At 52.5% G+C, this 16,899-nt stretch overlaps 1 protein-coding gene across 1 annotated transcript in view; it reads left to right on the forward strand.

Moving 5' to 3' along the window:
• IGFBP2 (insulin like growth factor binding protein 2) overlaps nt 1–10,787 on the forward strand; it is a 29,091-nt gene extending 18,304 nt beyond the window's left edge. Inside the window, exons 2-4 of the mRNA XM_043445735.1 lie at nt 6,745–6,974; nt 7,989–8,129; nt 10,281–10,787. Coding sequence (XP_043301670.1) covers nt 6,745–6,974; nt 7,989–8,129; nt 10,281–10,445 — 536 coding nt within the window. The 3' untranslated portion in view covers nt 10,446–10,787. The remainder of the gene's footprint in view (nt 1–6,744; nt 6,975–7,988; nt 8,130–10,280) is intronic.
• The last annotated feature ends 6,112 nt before the right edge of the window (nt 10,788–16,899 follow it).

The raw sequence follows: 16,899 nt of genomic DNA on the forward strand, positions 1-16,899 counted from the left end.
GTGGCCAAAGTGTTGGAGCTTTAGCTTCAGCATCAGTCCTTCCAATAAATATTCAGGGTTGATTTCCTTTAAGATTGATTGATTTAATCTCCTCACTGTCCAAGGGACTCTCAGGAGTCTTTTCCAACACCACAGTTCAAAAGCATTAATTCTTCAGCACCCAGCCTTCTTTTTGGTCCGACTCTCACATCTATATACATGACTACTGGAAAAACCATAGCTTTGACTATACAAACATAGTGTCTCTGCTTTTTAATATGCTGTCTAGGTTTGTCATAGCTTTTCTTCAAGGAGCAAGCATCTCTTAATTTCAGGGCTGCAGTCACTGTCCACAATGATTTTGGAGCCCAAGAAAATCAAATCTGCCAACTGTCAAATGGAGCAGAGGTCAGAGCATCGCAGGACGAGAAAGTAACATTTCATGAGAGGAAGGGTCTGTTGGACACAAAGGTCTTCGTTAAATAAGGTTGTCAGTGCTACAGTCAAACAGGAAGACACTGAGGGGGGAAGGGCTGTGCCCAAAATTAAGTTTTAGTATTTATGCATAGAAGTAGGCAGCTGGACTATCACCCTCCTTGGGTAGGTTAGGAAGGCTGGGTCACAGAGCAGGGTGGAGACCCCAGGCCAATTATGGAACACTTCTGACAATAGCAGAGAGGTTGTGTGTGCTCCTGGAGACCCAGGTACTGGTCCTTCTGGGCCTCTAGTTTGCTGTCTGTAAAATGGGACACCTCATCCATTTCCTCTCTTCCTTCTTCCTTTCTCACTCAACTTGCCTCCGGGTGTGTAAGAGGTGAAGTTGGGATAGTGTCCCTACTGCGTGACCAGCCTTCTCCCTGCCCTACAAGCCTCCCACAGGTGCGACTTGACTCTCCTGTCATCTTCCCCACTTGGAAAAGCTTGACCTTCTGTGTATCATTAGGAAACTGCCTGCTACAGCACTGACCCATTTCCTGGGTCGCTAGGCAGAGGAGAACAGCTACTGCTTGCTAGTCCTTAGGCAGTATCTCTTCAGGGGTCTTGGAGTTCCCTGTCCGTCATCTCCAAGCCTTCAAGCTCTTCCAGTTCAATGATTCGGGTTGCTCAGAACCGTTTCTTAGAGTGACCTTTGCACTGCAGCCCACGGAGCTGCATACATAAGTGGTTGCTTAATAAATATTATTCTGAACCAAACTCTCCTAGGCAGGAAAAAAAAAAATGCAACTTGGTATTTTTGTTCCTGAGGGCAAATTCCATCTCTAGCTGGAGTTCTTCCTGTGGAATGTTTTCCTGCGGACTGCCCTGCCACCTATCAGAGGACGGATGGGCAGAGCTTGGTAACATGTGATGATGTCCTTGTCCTGCAGAGGGTGGGGGTGCCCTGTGGGTTCGTCCCCGAGGGAGGGCCAGCCCTGTGTGCTTGGCACTGTGTATGCATGCAGCCCTTGGGATCCTGCCTGCCGCCCCTGGCGGGTGGATCCTGTTTGTGCCCATTTTACAGATGAGCAGTGAAGGCACAGAGCGTTTAGGTAACTTGTCCAGAGTGGCACGGCTCGGTGGTGAAGCTGGGATTCAGCCAAGCTGATGAGGCTTTGTAGGCTGAGTGCTTGAACCTCTTTGGCTGGTAATAGGAGCAGTCAAGGAATCAAGGCTCTTCTTAGCCTACAGGCCTTTCTCATCTCCATCCCGGGAAACGATTGCATTTCCCTGGCCCTGGGCTTCCACTTCAAGGTGGGGGGTGTCAGCACCTGCGTCAGCGAACCAGGCCCATGGATTTCCTCATCTTATTAGCGCTTTCATCGGCAATGATGAAATCAATAAAGGAGTGGGTTCCAGGAACATACCCGAACCCAGTCGGCCTCCGTGAGGGTAGACAAACTGACCTTCAGCTCAGAGCAGTCAGGGACATCTCGGGACAGGAAACCACCTCTGTACTCCTGGGATAAGACTGCTCACTGGAGCTCTGTCCTCTGGGACCCAGCATAGGGCTATTTTATGACTTGGGGCCCCTAGACATGTTTACCTCCATGGGCCCCTTCCCCACAAAAAATGTTTTAAAATCATATTTTTATAACTGGACACGTATCAGTGTTATATGAGGATGTTTACTGTGACCTAAAAGTTTATTATTTTTTCTTCTGTTTTTTAAAAAAAATGAAAACATTTCCTGGGGCTCTGGGTACTGTGCCCACCGCGGTGCGTAATGAACAGGCCAGCCCTGCCAGGAGCCAGAGGCCCTGAATGAGCATTCTTCTCTGTGGCCTTCGCCTCCACCCAGTGTTTCCAGACCTTTCCGAGGGCCTGGTTCTGAGTGTCAACTGGGGGCTCACCTCTAGGCACAGTGATATGAGTGCCGGGAGAGTTGGGAAAGAGAGGTCAGCAGGCTGCCAGTTCTCTGCGGTCCCCACCACCATCGCCAAGAAGGTGGGCTCAGAGACCAGAGGCGTGCCTGGGGTTGGAGCCGTGGTGGAGGGGGTCTTAGCTGAGGCGGGGCAGGGGGTACAGTGTAGCTCGGAGGTGCTTTGTGAAGGGCCGGGGGTCTTGAGCACTGAGCCATGGAGAGCATCAGGCCTCTGGATAAAGCCTAACTCCTGAACAGTGGTTTTCACCTGGGGGCATTTTCGCCTCCCAGGAGCCACCTGGTAATGTTCAAAGGCATTTTCGATTATTGCAACTTGGGGAGGGCGCTGCTGGCTTTTGGAGAGTGGAAGTCCGGGATGGTGCTGGGCAGCTCCCAACAAAGAATCTTCTGGTTCCAAGGCCAGCAGTGCTGAGGTCAGGACCAACCTCAAGAATGTACCAGACATTGGTTCCTGCGAGTAGGCCCTTTCCAGAAGCTCCTCAAGAGGACGCAGGCTGACCTGCCCTCCTCCAACCTGAGGCGGTGTGATTACAGCCACAGTGGAGACGGGCTGTGTTCATCTAAGCCTTGGAATGGCTTCCCGTGAAAAGAGAGGAGCCAGCTGAGCTTCTGAGAGTCACAGCTTCAGACGGCAGAGCAGATGGTTTCAGAAATGGTGGGAGATTCCCAGAGCCCTTGTCTAGTTCCCTGGTCTGCAGAATGCATGGTCTGGAATGCTGGAAGTGGTGTTGAGGTCTCCAGAAATTCTGCCACGGTGGGGCAGGAAGCTGGCTGGGCAGGGTATGGTGAGGTTGGGGTCGTGCCCAGGGTGAACTGGGGCTGGGTGAGGGCGATCCGCAGGTTCCTGTGTTGTCTTTTCTATGGGGTCCTGCGTGGTTCCTGCGTGGAAGCAGGACTTTTGTAATCATTTTGCTCTTTTCCTCCTGTGTTCCCTGGGTCGTGCCAGCAGAGATGGGGACAGAGAGCCTGAAATTGTCCCATGGGTCCAGGGGCAAAGAAGCCTGTAGAAACAGAAATGGCAGAACTGGCGGTGAGGGTGGGGTTGAGTCCTTCTCTCCACTTGTGCCAACATCTGCCTCATCCATCAAGGTTAACGTGAAGGAGATGGAGGGTTACCTGAATCAGACCATCTTCTTTATTTACCAGGTTTATCTCAGACTCTCTCAAGCCTTCCCTGCAGCCTGCTACCCTCCACCTCTGATATCTGACCAGGGAGGGGGGGTATCTTATCTTCTTTGTGGTTGGCCTCAGCTGCCTGAACACTCCCAGAGGAAAGCTGTAGCCAGCCCCCCATTCAGGGGAACATGGCCGGTACCTGAGCTGGGGAACCAGGAGCGCCTTCTCTTAGGGCCTCTGGGTTTCTGCTGTTTGGGCCTCAGAGACAAAAAGGGGAGGTGGGCAGGGTGAGGAGCGTCTGGGGCAGGTTGATGTAGAATGTGGTGGATCCGGACTCCCACCCAACCTGGTGTCAGATGCTTCAGACCCGCATTCCCCTGCGGGTGGTGCTGGGGTTTCTGGAATAGGAAATCACCTGCACTTGGTTATTTATGATAAAATCTGGGCTACCCGGAGCCTCTGGGGAAATAGCCATTCTGGAGAAACATTTTCTGGGTTTCAGAAGGCTTACTCATTTAAATACTTCGATTTTTACTTTCCTAAAGTTCAACAATTTTGGATAGAAATTTTTAAAAAAAAATACTGAATACTTGACATGTTTATCCTTTCCCTTTTTGCATGCCTCAAAGGCATGGCAACCTGCTCCAGTATTCTTGCCTGGAGAATTTCACGGACAGAGGAGTCTGGCAGGCTATACAGTCCATGGGGTCACAGAGAGTCAGACTCGACTGAGCAACTAACACACACACAAGGTCATATTATCAACATGAGTCTTATTTTGGGCCACACAACGTGGACATTTTCAGGGGTCAGGTCATCAGTGGCTGTGGAGTTGTTTGTGGGGCACTGAACATCCCCAGAGTTCTTCTGTTTTTTTTTAAACTGTCCTCTATCCTCTCTGCCATTTGATACTTCTTGCACCAACAACATGCTTTCCTTCCTATTCCTTTTAATTTTGTTGATTTTATTCTGTGGTGGCCTTGGAAACCAGACATGCAGAAACCAGGCTTATTGGAGCAGTACTACTGTGAACCATCAGGGTTCTTCATGCATTGACTTTCTCTGTCTTGTGGGGAAAGCATCACTGCTTTACAACGCTCGGGTGAGGTGACCGCTGTCCTGATGCTCGTGAAACTTACCTTCCTCTGCTGCTTGTTTCTGGGTCCGGTTCCACATGGCCAGCGTAGCAGATCACTGAGGCAGATGTCATCAGCATCCCTTCATCACTATTACCATTTTCGTCATCATCAAAGTAATCACCACCAACAGGACATAGTTTCTGCGTCCACCTGTTTCTCAACAGCTTTCCCTTTAACATACACTCGACTGTTCTGTGAAGTAGGAACTATTATTATCCAACAATTTGCAGTTAAGGAAACAGAGGCACAGAGTGAGTATATGTGCAGGAGAAATACAGGCTGGTATAAAAGATGGTAGAGCTGGGATTTAGCCCGAGTCTGCCCTCCTAACCAGTGCTCACCAGTCTGGAAATAATGTATCGGGTTCTAAAGGGATCCTCTCCTCTGGCTGGTGAGAGCTGACATACAGGCAGCAGGGCCCGTGTGAAGGGAAAGGATGGGCGCCAGCCTTTGTTGAACTCCTGGGTTTGCGGGGACCCTGCTGGCCTGATCCCCTGGAGTCTGCTGGAAGGAGATGCTCTGAGAATGTAGGGACTGGCTCCCGGAGGCATGGAGGAGGGTCCCACCCCTTAGCTGATGAGGGAGTGAACACCAAAGCTCACAACAACCCAGAGAGGTTAGCACGGCCCTCCTTTTACAGGTAAGGGTCAGTGTCTTTCCTCCACACAGCACTACCTGGGACAGCCCTCCACGCTGTGCCTGAATTCTGAAGGGACTGCCGAGTACTAAGCACCTTGCCTGAAATTCTTGTGTAGAAGTATTTATTGTAAAACATTTGGGTATGTTACCCAGACTGTAAGTTTTTGGAGGTGCACTCAAGGGGAAGAGAAAATGTGCACGGTTTGTCTGGAGATAGCCCTGAGTGTTCCCTGGGCCTGCAGGGGGCTGCAGTGCTGTCTCAGGCCCCGAGGCCCCTGCTGTGTCTGTTAGGGGCTCCTGGCCTACCTGGAGCTCTTCGGAAATGGTCTCCCAGGTCAGGATCCTTCCAGACCGTTCACTGTTCCCTGGCTGGACACACCTAAGCCTACGTGAGACGGTGGGGGTGTGGGGCATGCCACATGAACAGTAGGAGCTGTTCCCTGTGGCTGACTGGCTGGGGGTCTAAGAAAGTTCAAAAACTGAATGGGTGGACCTTGGCGAGTCATTTGGATATGAAGCTACATGCCCTGCAATAAGATGAAACCACAGCGTGGTCCTTGTTCTGTTCTGGGAGCTCTCAATGTCATGGGTTAAAGTGGTAGTCGCTCAGTTGTGTCTGACCCTTTGTGACCCCATGGTCACACTATAGCCTGCCAAGCTCCTCTGTCCATGGGATTCTCCAGGCAAGAATACTGCCATTCCCTTCTCCAGGGGATCTTCCTGACCCAGGGATCGAACCCCGGGTCCCCTGCATTGCAGGCAGATTCTTTATCATCTGAGCCTCCAGGGAAGCCCTGTTATGGGGGGCGGGGCAGCATGCATAGGCAGACCAGGAGACAAGTCAGGGTCCCTGGGTCGCGCTGTAGGAGGGGAGTGTCCATGCCTGCAGCACAGGAAGGGGGCAGGCGGGCTGATGAAGAGTGACGGCGGAGGGGGTGTTGGGCGCTGCGTTCTGGTGGCAACCTGACTCTCCGCCTCACTAACCACCAGACACCAGTGCTCTCTGTGGCTTGAATTTCACAAACTCGTCCAATCCGTGCCTTTTCAGACCATAAATGATGAAGACTTTAAACAGGGGAGGTTAGTGGTGGGTGGATCTGAGAGGTCTTTCTAGGGAACAGTTGATGGCCTTAATCCCATTCCCTGGTGAGGGCCTTGCCCACTCGATCCCTCAACCCTGCCTGGCCTCCTGGGATATGGACAGAGCAGAGTAGGTAACCCAGGCTCTTTTCTGGAGTGAGAGTCTGCGTTCACATCCTGGACTGTGATCTTAGCCAAGAAGCTGACCTCCGTGAGCCTCAGCTTCTCTGTCTGTAGAAGTTGGGGGAAGTTAGTACTCCTAGTGGATGTGAAACTGAAATTGATCATCCATGTATCTTGCTTAGCGCTGTTACTTAGACATCGGTCATCCCCTTTCTTGTCATTGTCAGGGGTTCAGCCGGTCCCTGGAGGGCCCATATCTGGGGAAACTAGACCCGCAGCTCTCAGTCTCTTCCTCTCTCTTTGCAGACAATGGCGAGGAGCACTCCGAGGGAGGCCTGGTCGAGAACCACGTGGATGGGAACGTGAACTTGTTGGGAGGTGGAGGCGGTGCCGGTCGGAAGCCCCTCAAATCTGGCATGAAGGAGCTGGCCGTGTTCCGGGAGAAGGTCACGGAGCAGCACCGGCAGATGGGCAAGGGTGGCAAACATCACCTCGGCCTGGAGGAGCCCAAGAAGCTTCGGCCACCACCTGCCAGGGTCAGAGAGGGTCGGGTCTGGCTGGAGGGGTGGGAGGACAGTCAAAGGGAGTGTCCCGTGAGATCCATGTCCTCTGTGCCTGCAGGCAAAGTACTTTCTGATTCCGCTGCTAACATTCAATGTTTCTTCAGGCACATCAGTATTTCTTTGAGGTCCTCAGCATCTTTGGCTGTCAAATGGGCTGGACATATGGGTTCTTGAAGTCCCTCCCTTCTAAAGCCTCCACATTTCTGCTCAGCTTCATTGTTGTTGTTTAGTTGCTAAGATGTGTCTGACTCTTTTGTGATCCCATGGACCTTAGCCCGCCACGCTCTTCTGTCCATGGGATTCTCCAGGCAAGAATACTGGAGTGGGTTTCCGTTTCCTACTCCAGGGGGTCTTCCTGACCAGGAAGTGACCTGCATCTCCTGCATTGGCAGGCAGATTCTTTACTGCTGAGCTACTGGGGAAGCTCTGCTTGGCTTTGAGATACAGGCCAAAAAAAAAAAGCCAGAGATGAAGATGGATCCCTGGAGCTGGCGGGCTGTAGTCCCTGGGGTCGGAAGAGTCAGACACAACTTAGCAACTACATCATCACCACCACCACTTGAACTTGCCCACTCTTGTTGCAATACACTACCCTCACTCAGCTACCCCTCTTCCATTTTTCCAGCTCAGCTCTGCTGTCTTGGCCCTTGGATGGGTTTATGGAAGGGAATGATGGTTGGGCCACTGGATGGGGTAGAGATACTTGAATTCAGTGTTTGCAAGTAGATCCCATTTTGGCCCCTGAAAGGATGGAGGAGAAGAGGGAAGACTCACCTGCAGGCTGACTTTCTCTTGGAGTGGGGCGGGGCCTGGTGGTAAGGCAGTGAGCTTGCTGAGCTGGGTGTCCGAAGTTCCTGGTTTTCCACCAGCTCTCTGTGTGGCCTTGGGAAAGTGGCCTTCTGCACACGGGCTCCTTTCTGAAGCGTGCCGGGGCTGGCGTTGTGTGAGCCCGTTCTAAGTGTCCTGTTTGTGTGCCTGTGCCCGCAGACCCCCTGCCAGCAGGAATTGGACCAGGTCCTGGAGCGGATCTCCACCATGCGCCTTCCAGATGAGCGGGGCCCCCTGGAGCATCTCTACTCCCTACACATCCCCAACTGTGACAAGCATGGCCTGTACAACCTCAAACAGGTGAGTGAGGGTGTCCTCGGCCCGGGTGTGCCTTGTTTCTGCCCCCCCACGCCACCAGTAAGCCCCTGAGGTCTCAGCGCTGAGCCTAAGACCAGTCTTCTGCAAGGAGGGGTGGGGACGCCAGCTGCCAGGCCAGGGAGGGTGGGGACGGGGCTTGTTGGCTTCAGTCCCTTCCGAGTCTGACTTCGCTTCCCCGGCTACCTGCCAGCAGCGGTTAGCATGGGAGGGAGCCTCTTGGAGAAGAGATAGGGCCTTCTAACAGTGCCTCTTGACTTCTACTGAGCATTAGAATCACCTGCAGGTGATTCTGGGGACCCGGCCGCAGCAGATTGCCATTCAGAAGGTCGAGGGGGGTCCGAGAGTTTGCATGTCTAACGAGCTCTCAGAGATGGTGATGATCCCTGGGCCCCACTTCCAGAATCACTGCCTTAATCCATTCAAAACCAGGTAGCCTCTCTGGTTTTCCAATATCTCAAGGAATGGAGAAACACCACTTGAAATATTACTAAAACAGGTAATAGAAGAGGGCTTCCATTGGTGGCTCAGCAGTGAAGAATCTGCCTGCCAGTGCAGGACACTCGGGTTTGATTCCTGGGTTGGGAAAATCCCCTGGAGAAGGAAATGGCAAGCCACTCTGGTATTCTTGCCTGGGAAATCTTACGGACAGAGGAGCCTAATGGTCTAGAGTCCTATGGGGTCAAAAGGGTCAGACATGACTTAACGACTAAACAGTGAACAACAACATGAGTACATTAGAGAAAATTAAGAAAGTTTAAGTTTTTAAAAGAAAAGAACCCTTTTTCCTTCCCCTTCCACTCTGCTCATATGCCTTTTAATGATCTATGTGTATATGTGTATTTACCTAACCACATAGAGTTTATAGTGGTGATTGTTATCAGTTGTTTAATCCTGGTGGGTTGTCCTTTAACCTAGCCCACTGCTCACTTTCTCAAGCTCATCCCTTGTGTAGGGAGAAAAGGTCCGTGTGCATTTCACGTAAGGCAGGATTGAGAGAGTGTGGGGTCCACCAGCCATTCTGTTTTCCAGTGGAGGATCTGAGCCCAAGTGCATACTGGGCTTCTCTAGGGAGCTTTAAACAATACGAATGCCTGGGCCCCACCCCCAGACATCCATATTTTGTGAGTCTGGGGTGCTTTCTGGGCACTGGCTTTCAAAGGCTCCCCTGGTGATCCTAGTGGGTATTGGAGCTGACTTAAAAGCTGGGTATGTGGGAACTTGCCTGGTGGTTCAGTGGCTAAGACTGCGCTCCCAATGCAGGGGGCCCAGGTTCAATCCCTGATCAGGGAACTGGATCCCACATGCTGCAGCTAAGACTTGGCACACCAAATAAAAAACTAAAAATGTGGGTGTGTGGAGCCAGAAGATGGGGTATGGGGCTCTGCTGACCCCCCAGGGGAATCTCACTTCCCCATCTTCTTAGCCCAGGCATCTTGTCCCTTGAAATATCAGTCTAGCATTAAAAGCTATTAGTTCACACACCTGTCCTACTAAATGTAAGCCAGCTACTTTGGAGTGCCAAAGAAGCAATAGCAACCTTTTCTTCTGAACCTTATGGATAAATGGGATTTTCGAGAGGAACTGGCTCATGGGTAAGAGCAGGCACCCTGGGAGGGAAATGCCTGGGTTGGTGTACCAGCTGTGGCTCTCACTAGCTCTGTGACACTGGCCAAGTCTGTGCTTCCTTCTGACCATCTGTAAAGTGGTAAAACATTGGTACCTAATTCGCAAGGTGATTGTGGGGATTAAATGAATGTATGTTAGATAGGAACTGTAAGCAAGCAGCAGAGATTGCTTACACCACGCCCAGCATAGAGCAGGACCTTTTAACCATTACCGTGCATTCCCAGCCTCCCGTTAGAAGTGTACATCCACCCATCCCGTACACTGGGTCATCTGCTGGATGGGACCTCCCCACGTGTGGGGGCCAAGCCTTTCTGTTGAGGCCACCCCCAGCAGCCTTGGTAATAACCAGAGCACAGTTCCTGGGCCAGCATCACCAGCATCCCACTGGAGCTTAAATGCCCACGCGGAATTGGCAGACACACCCAGACCTCGGAACAGGAGTCTGCATTTCAGTGAGACCCCCCTTGTTTTTATCGGGGTGTCCTTTATGTTCTCCTCTCTCCTCAGTGCAAGATGTCTCTGAACGGGCAGCGTGGGGAGTGCTGGTGTGTGAACCCCAACACCGGGAAGCTGATCCAGGGAGCCCCCACCATCCGGGGGGACCCCGAGTGTCATCTCTTCTACAACGAGCAGCAGGGGGCTCGAGGGGTGCATACCCCGCGGATGCAGTGAACCACAGCCAGCCGGTGCCTGGCACCCCCACCCCCACCCCTCTTCGGAGCGGGCAGAGCATGGAGGGCGCATGCGTGATGGGTGGGGGCGGAGCTTCCAGGAGTTCTGACATGTGTATTTATATTTGGAAAGAGCCCGGCACCAGCTCGGCACACCCCGCCCCGCCTTCCCCCTCCCCAGCTGGAGATGCCTGCACCCTCCCTGCTCGAGGCCCTGCTGGGCAGGAAGGGGATGGTTGCAGTGGCGGAGCTGGGGTAAATGTTTGGGAGAGGGAAAAAAAGAAATTTTTATTTTTGAACCCCTGTGTCTCTTTTGCTTAAGATTAAAGGAAGGAAAAATAGAGCGTGTGTGTCTTTTGCCTGAGTCTTTGCCCGCCCCCTCCCCTGAAAGAGGTTCTGAGGCTTGCCAGTCTCCTTCCTTCCAGCTTTACCCCAACTGCGTGGGGAAGCCGGGCAGGCCAGCCTCGGGTTCCCATTCATAACAGAAATGAGATGGATGGGGCGGGAGGAAGTCCGGAATCCAGGTGGAGACCCCCAGCACAGCGCTAGGAGTCTGACCAACCTCCCCTGCCCCTGGGTGGGCTCTGGGGGAGGAGGGGGTGGAGCCCAGTGTCTCTTCGTCCATCTCACATTGAGATGACACTGCAGAGGAAGAAAGAGATCCCAGAAACTGGAATTGGGGTCCTCTGGCCCCCCAAATTAAGGCGAGTTCTCTTACCCCGCAGGAGACATACAATCACCCCCAGGGGAAGTGAGTGGGGCTGTTCTGATTCCGAGTCTCAGACCTGCTTGCTGAGGGGCCCAAGGAGCTATCTGGCTCCAGAACAGCACCTCTTGGCCAAGGCCGAGGGACCAGGGAAAGGGTACAGACACGGCCCTATCTCTGAAGCAGAATTCTGCCCGCTCTGTTCTGTTGGCATCTCCAGCCCCGGCCAATTCTGGGGGGCTCCCCACTTGGCTGACTTCCCTAGTGGCTCAGTGGTGAAGAATCTGCTTGCCAACGCAGGCGATGCAGGTTTGATCCCTGGGTTGGGGAGAATGCCTGGGAAAGGAAATGGCAACCCACTCCAGTGCTCTTGCTTTGGAGAATCCCATGGACAGGGGAGCCTGGCGGGCTACAGTCCACAGGACCTCAAAGAGATGGGCACAACTTAGCGGCTAAACAACAACTCCGCTTTGCAGGAGGTCACAGGGGAAGTGGTGCCGGGTGCTTTCAGGCCCACTGTTCACAAATGGCCTCACTTTCCACAGCGCCCCTTCTGTGACATCGTACCCCTTACTGCGTGGAGGAGGGGACCAGAGGCAGGCATGCCCGAGCCGCCACCCTCCTGATCGATCAGCCACCTAGCAACTCAGGAAGGAGAGGCAGAAGGACGCCAGGGGCCAGGCCTGGAGAAGAAAAAAAAGCAGGTCCCCCAAAGCAGGCAGATCCCTAGCCAGAGGCTCTGGGCTGTACTGGCTAGTGGCTGGCTGCCCCGGAAGTACATTAAAGCTCAGTTAGTCCTCAGGAATCCACAAATAAGGTGCTATTGTTAGCCCCGCTTCGCAGATAAGGAAAAAGGCCCCCAGAGCTGCCGAACCTGCACTGCCTGGCGCCGGGGCCCCGACTCCTAGGCCGGCTTGCTGCTCAGCCCTGAGTTACACTGCCCTCTGCGGGCGGAAGCAGGGAGGTTCTCCCGGAGAGTCTAGAGGGCTTTGGGCGCTGGTTGGATCTGTGCCCTGTGGGTCACCGGTCCCTCCACGAGGGTGCTCCCCCTACCCTTCTCCGATCCCCTCAGTGGTCGTCGGCAGCCGGTGGGTGCTGCCCTAGCTGGGGCAGCAGTTTTCAACTTGATTAATATTTGAATCGACTGAGGCACTAAAAAATTTCTCATCCTGAGACTGTGTGCCCTGCCATCAAAAATTCTGATCTGACTGGTCTAGAGTGGACCCCAGGCAAGGTGTTTTAATTAATTAAATTAAATTAATTGAAGTTCTAGTGCTTTCCAGCCGAAATTGAGACACCTGGGTTTGAATTCTGTCCCACCACTTACCTATTCATTTGCCCAGAGCTACATTACTCACCTTCTCTGAGCCTCAGTTTTCCACACCTGTCGAATGGGGATGGATTCAGCCTCAACAGGGTTGATACCTAATGTCACCCAATTGATAACAGGGTGGTATCAATGTGAGACAACAGATGAGGTTGTGCTCGGAAAGCTATATCAGTGTACCCAATGACAGGGGTTAGGATGTGGCCATTGCTGGGGTCAGTGCTCACGCCAGACCTTGGGGAACCCAAGGTGGCTAACTCGCTTGGGTCCTTTCTGTAATGTTTTTTGCAGAGTTCTCCTGAGGATGCCACAGTCCCTTTGTCCATTTTCATGTCACTTGCCCACAGCCCCCTTGTACTCTAGACCCTCTGAAGAGGTGGATTTTTACCGGTGCGTTAGCATGTGTGGCTCTCGCTACAGGAAACACACTGACTGATGTATAGTGTGACCTAGAAACCTTTTCAGAGGGAAAGCTGAATTGCACCCATGGGGGAAGATGGTTGGCTGGGCAGTAATCTCTGCTGATCAGAGATGTCAAGCTGATCGCTCACCTTCTGGGACTACCTACCTCTTCCAATTTTAGTTTTAGGATGGGAAGTTGATGAACACTGGGGTTATACTGCCACAGTGTGGCAGTATAGGGAACTGCATCTGAGTTTACATGGTCTCAAAGAGTCATTTGCTTAAGGGTTGGTCCCAGGAGTCCACGTTGAGTCAGATGGGGGTGCTTGTTAAACTTGCGATCTATGGAATCTATTCTGGACTGCCTGTTCTTGTACCCTCTGAATTTGGAGAATCACCGCTGTAGTGACTACATCTATCTGTCAGATGTGTCTGGAATACTAGCTCCATGTGATGGGGTAGTTGGAGCATGAGCTTGGAGATAAGGCAGTCTTGGAATTGGGACTGTACTACTTATAGTGTATGTGATTTTTTTTTTTTTCTGTGCTATGTAACTTGTGTGATCTAGTTTCCTGAGCAGGGGTTGAACCCAGGCCTTTGGCAGTGAAAGTGCAGTCCTGACCACTGGAGTGCCAGGGAACTCCCTGACTTAGGTGACTTTGGACACATTTCTAACCTCTGAACCTCATTTGTTTCATCTTTAAATATTGAGATAATTTCTCTCAAAGAATTGCTTTGAGAATATAAAGTCATTTCTGTCATATTATAAGTGCTGCCTACTTGCAGTTGTAGGCTTCCCTGGTAGCTCAGATGGTAAAGAATCTTCCTACAATGTAGGAGACGCGGGTTCAATCCCTGGGTCAGGAGAAACCCCTAGAGGAGGGAATGGCAACCCACTCCAGTATTCTTACCTGGAGAATCCCATGGACAGACCATGGGGTTGCAAAGAGTTGGACACAACTGAACGACTAACACACTCACATGCAGTTGTATTGCATCCTGGGTTCCATGTTAGGGTTTTACAATATAAAGAAGAAAAAGATTATGATCCCTGTCCAGGAGGGGCTGACATTCTAGTGGAGGGAAACAGCCACCAACAGAAGTGTGCCTGGTGAAATTAAGACGGACATCTGTGTCTTGGGGGAGGCAAAGAGGCGTAAGGAGGAAGTAGGCATTTGGAGAAAGGAGTGGTGTGTGTATGTTAGTGTGTGCAAGTGTGTATGGTGGAGTTCACACAGAGGGACCAGCGTGAGCTACACAGTGACTGTGGAGGCCTGCCTGAGGTTGAGGCTGCCTGTGGAATGGGAGGTTTAAGGTGAGGGGGACCCACCAGGAAGGACCTGGGAGTCTTGCTGAAGGGTTTTGGACTGAAAGCTCTCAAGAGTCAAGGAATTTGGGCAGAGGATAATGTGACTGGCTGTTGTTCAGTTGCTAAGTCATGTCCTACTCTGTGACCCCATGGATTGCAGCACACCAGGCTTCCCTGTCCTTCACTATCTCCCGGAATTTGCTCAAAGTCATGTCCATCGAGTCAGTGATGCCATCCAACCATCTCATCCTCTGTCATCCCCTTCTTCTCCTGCCCTCAATCTTCCCCAGCATTAGGGTCTTCTCCAGTGAGTCTGCTCTTTGCCTCAGGTGGCCAAAGTATTGAAGCTTCAGCTTCAGCATCAGTCTTTTTAGTGAACACTCAGGGTTGATTTCCTTTAGGATTGATTGGTTTGATCTCTTTGCAGTCCAAGGGACTCTCAAGGGTCTTCTCCAACACCACAGTTCAGAAGCATCAGTTCTTTGGTGCTCAGCTTTCTTTATGGTCCAACTCTCACGTCCATACATGACTACTGGAAAAACCATAGCTTTGACTAGATGGATCTTTGTCGACAAAGGGATGTCTCTCCTTTTTAATATCCTGTGTAGGTTTGTCATGATCTCTGTGTTAGAAAGTGAACTCCGAGTGTGGTGTTCAGCATGCAGGACACGAGTGGGAAGGGAAGGTCCCAAGCAGGAAGAAACTGCAATGACCCAGGTGGGAAGAGAGCATGGTCTGAAGCGGGCAGGGGAGGTGATGAGAACAGTCAGACTGGAGAGCTGTCAACGAGGTGGCTTATTCCTGGGATCTGGGAACTTACCAGGTGTCAGCGGTTAAGGAGAGTCAGGCCGAGGCAGCTGGGTGGATGGTGATTCCATTCTCTAAGAGCAGAGATGGGGAGGAGGAGAAGAAAGGAGATGAAGAGCGAACAGTTCAGGAAGGGGGGATGACGAGTCCAAATTTTGTTCGTGGTTTTGAACTTTGTGCTTCTGAGGTATAAAATCAGACGGGCAATGTACATGAGCTTATGGTACGAGTTCAGTTTTGGACACTTTGAACTTCAGTTGTCTGGGGGACTTTGGGTGGAGAAAATATCCTTGACCCTCCCGTCATTCTCATCCTAATATCTGGTTCAGGAGCAACTCCCATCGGCCTGTCTGTCCCCTTCTCTGCCTCTCTGTCGCCAGTGCAGCAGGAGAGGGGATGGCTGGTGGAGGGGATGGGTAGAGAGAGAACAGGAAGGGGACCGTCACTTGGAAACAGGAGTGATGTCAAGGGTGTGAGAGAACGTGAGAGTGGTTTAGTGGCTGACTCCATCGGGGGTGGGAAGGGGAGGTAGGACGTACTCAAAGGTGGGTCTTGGTTTTCTCTGGCAGCAAGACGGCAGTGTGAGGCGGAGCATGGAGGTGTGTAGTAGATGAGGAGAGGTGGGACTCCCCAGGCAGGCTTTGGAGCTTGGTGACCCCTTGGTGGTGTCAGCCCACACGACGCTGGGACTTTCTCCAGCAGGGCCAGTGGGGCTGTGGAGGAGTGACAAGGGGAGGTCCCCCAGGGCCGAGGGGCCACAGGGCAGGGACACTAGATGAGCAGATGCTAACGGGGGAGCCCCGTGGGCTCCAGGCTCCTGGGGGAAGGAAGCCGAGCCAGGGGAGGGTTGCTGAATCGAGAAACAGAATGAGGGAGGCCAAAAGCTCTCTTCTCCACGGAGTAAAATGTTGACACTGCAGCCCTCTCACCTCATTTCTCTCACTGGGCTTGGAATGGGAAAGTAGCATCTTCAGATTTTCCGTGTGGAAGCCCTGAGAGAACCCAGGATCAGAGAGTGGCTGCAGAGGATGGAGGACCTTGGAGTTGAGAACATTTCTAATAGAGTGTGGAACAGAGTGTGGCTTCTCTCATGGCAAAGAAACCACCTGCAATACAAGAGACCCAGGTTTGATCCTTGGGTTGGGAAGGTCCCCTGAAGAAGGGAATGACAACCCACTCTAGTAGTCTTGCCTGGAGAATTTCATGGACAGAGGAGCCTGGCAGGCTACAGTCCATGGGGTCTCAAAGAGTTGGACACGATGGAGGGACTACCACTTTCACTTTCGCTAACAGAGTGTGGTCTCCGATCAGCCCCCACACCTAAGGGTGAATGTGGGACGGAGCAGACCCCAAGCCCCTGCCGGGTCCAGATCACAAGGCCTCCAGATGAATGAATGGTCAGCAAGGCACTGTGGGTCTCAGTGATGAACTGTGCAAGGAGGAGCAGGCTGAAGGGCAGAGCAGCCTGGAGCCAGATCTCCTGATGACGTGGGGAGGTGAACAGGGTGTTGGTTGGTGAGGGTTGTAGGGGCAGGGGGCATGGTGGAGTGGGTCCGGGCTTGGGACAAGCCTTGAAGGAGGAACAACGGGGCCAAGAATCCTAGCTCACTGCCCCCCACCCCAAGGGAACATGTGGGTGAGCAGCTGCCAATGGAGGGGCCAGGAGACAGGCCCCGGGCTGGTGGTGCGCTGTGGCTGGACTTGGACCAGCATCACCTTCCCGCACGCTGCTGGTTCTGCCCCCACCCCTGCTCATCAGCACCCCTGCAGAGGAAAGTGGGACCTCCAGCACCGCTGTCCCACTGTCCAACTCTCCCGTCACTGCTGGGTGCTGGCTGAACGGCTGTAGGTTTGCAAAGTTGTGCATGGGCTTGGGCAGTCTCAGGGGAGAGAGCTTCATCTGT

This window comes from Cervus canadensis, chromosome 24 (genome assembly GCF_019320065.1).
Source record: "Cervus canadensis isolate Bull #8, Minnesota chromosome 24, ASM1932006v1, whole genome shotgun sequence".
NCBI lineage: Eukaryota > Metazoa > Chordata > Mammalia > Artiodactyla > Cervidae > Cervus > Cervus canadensis.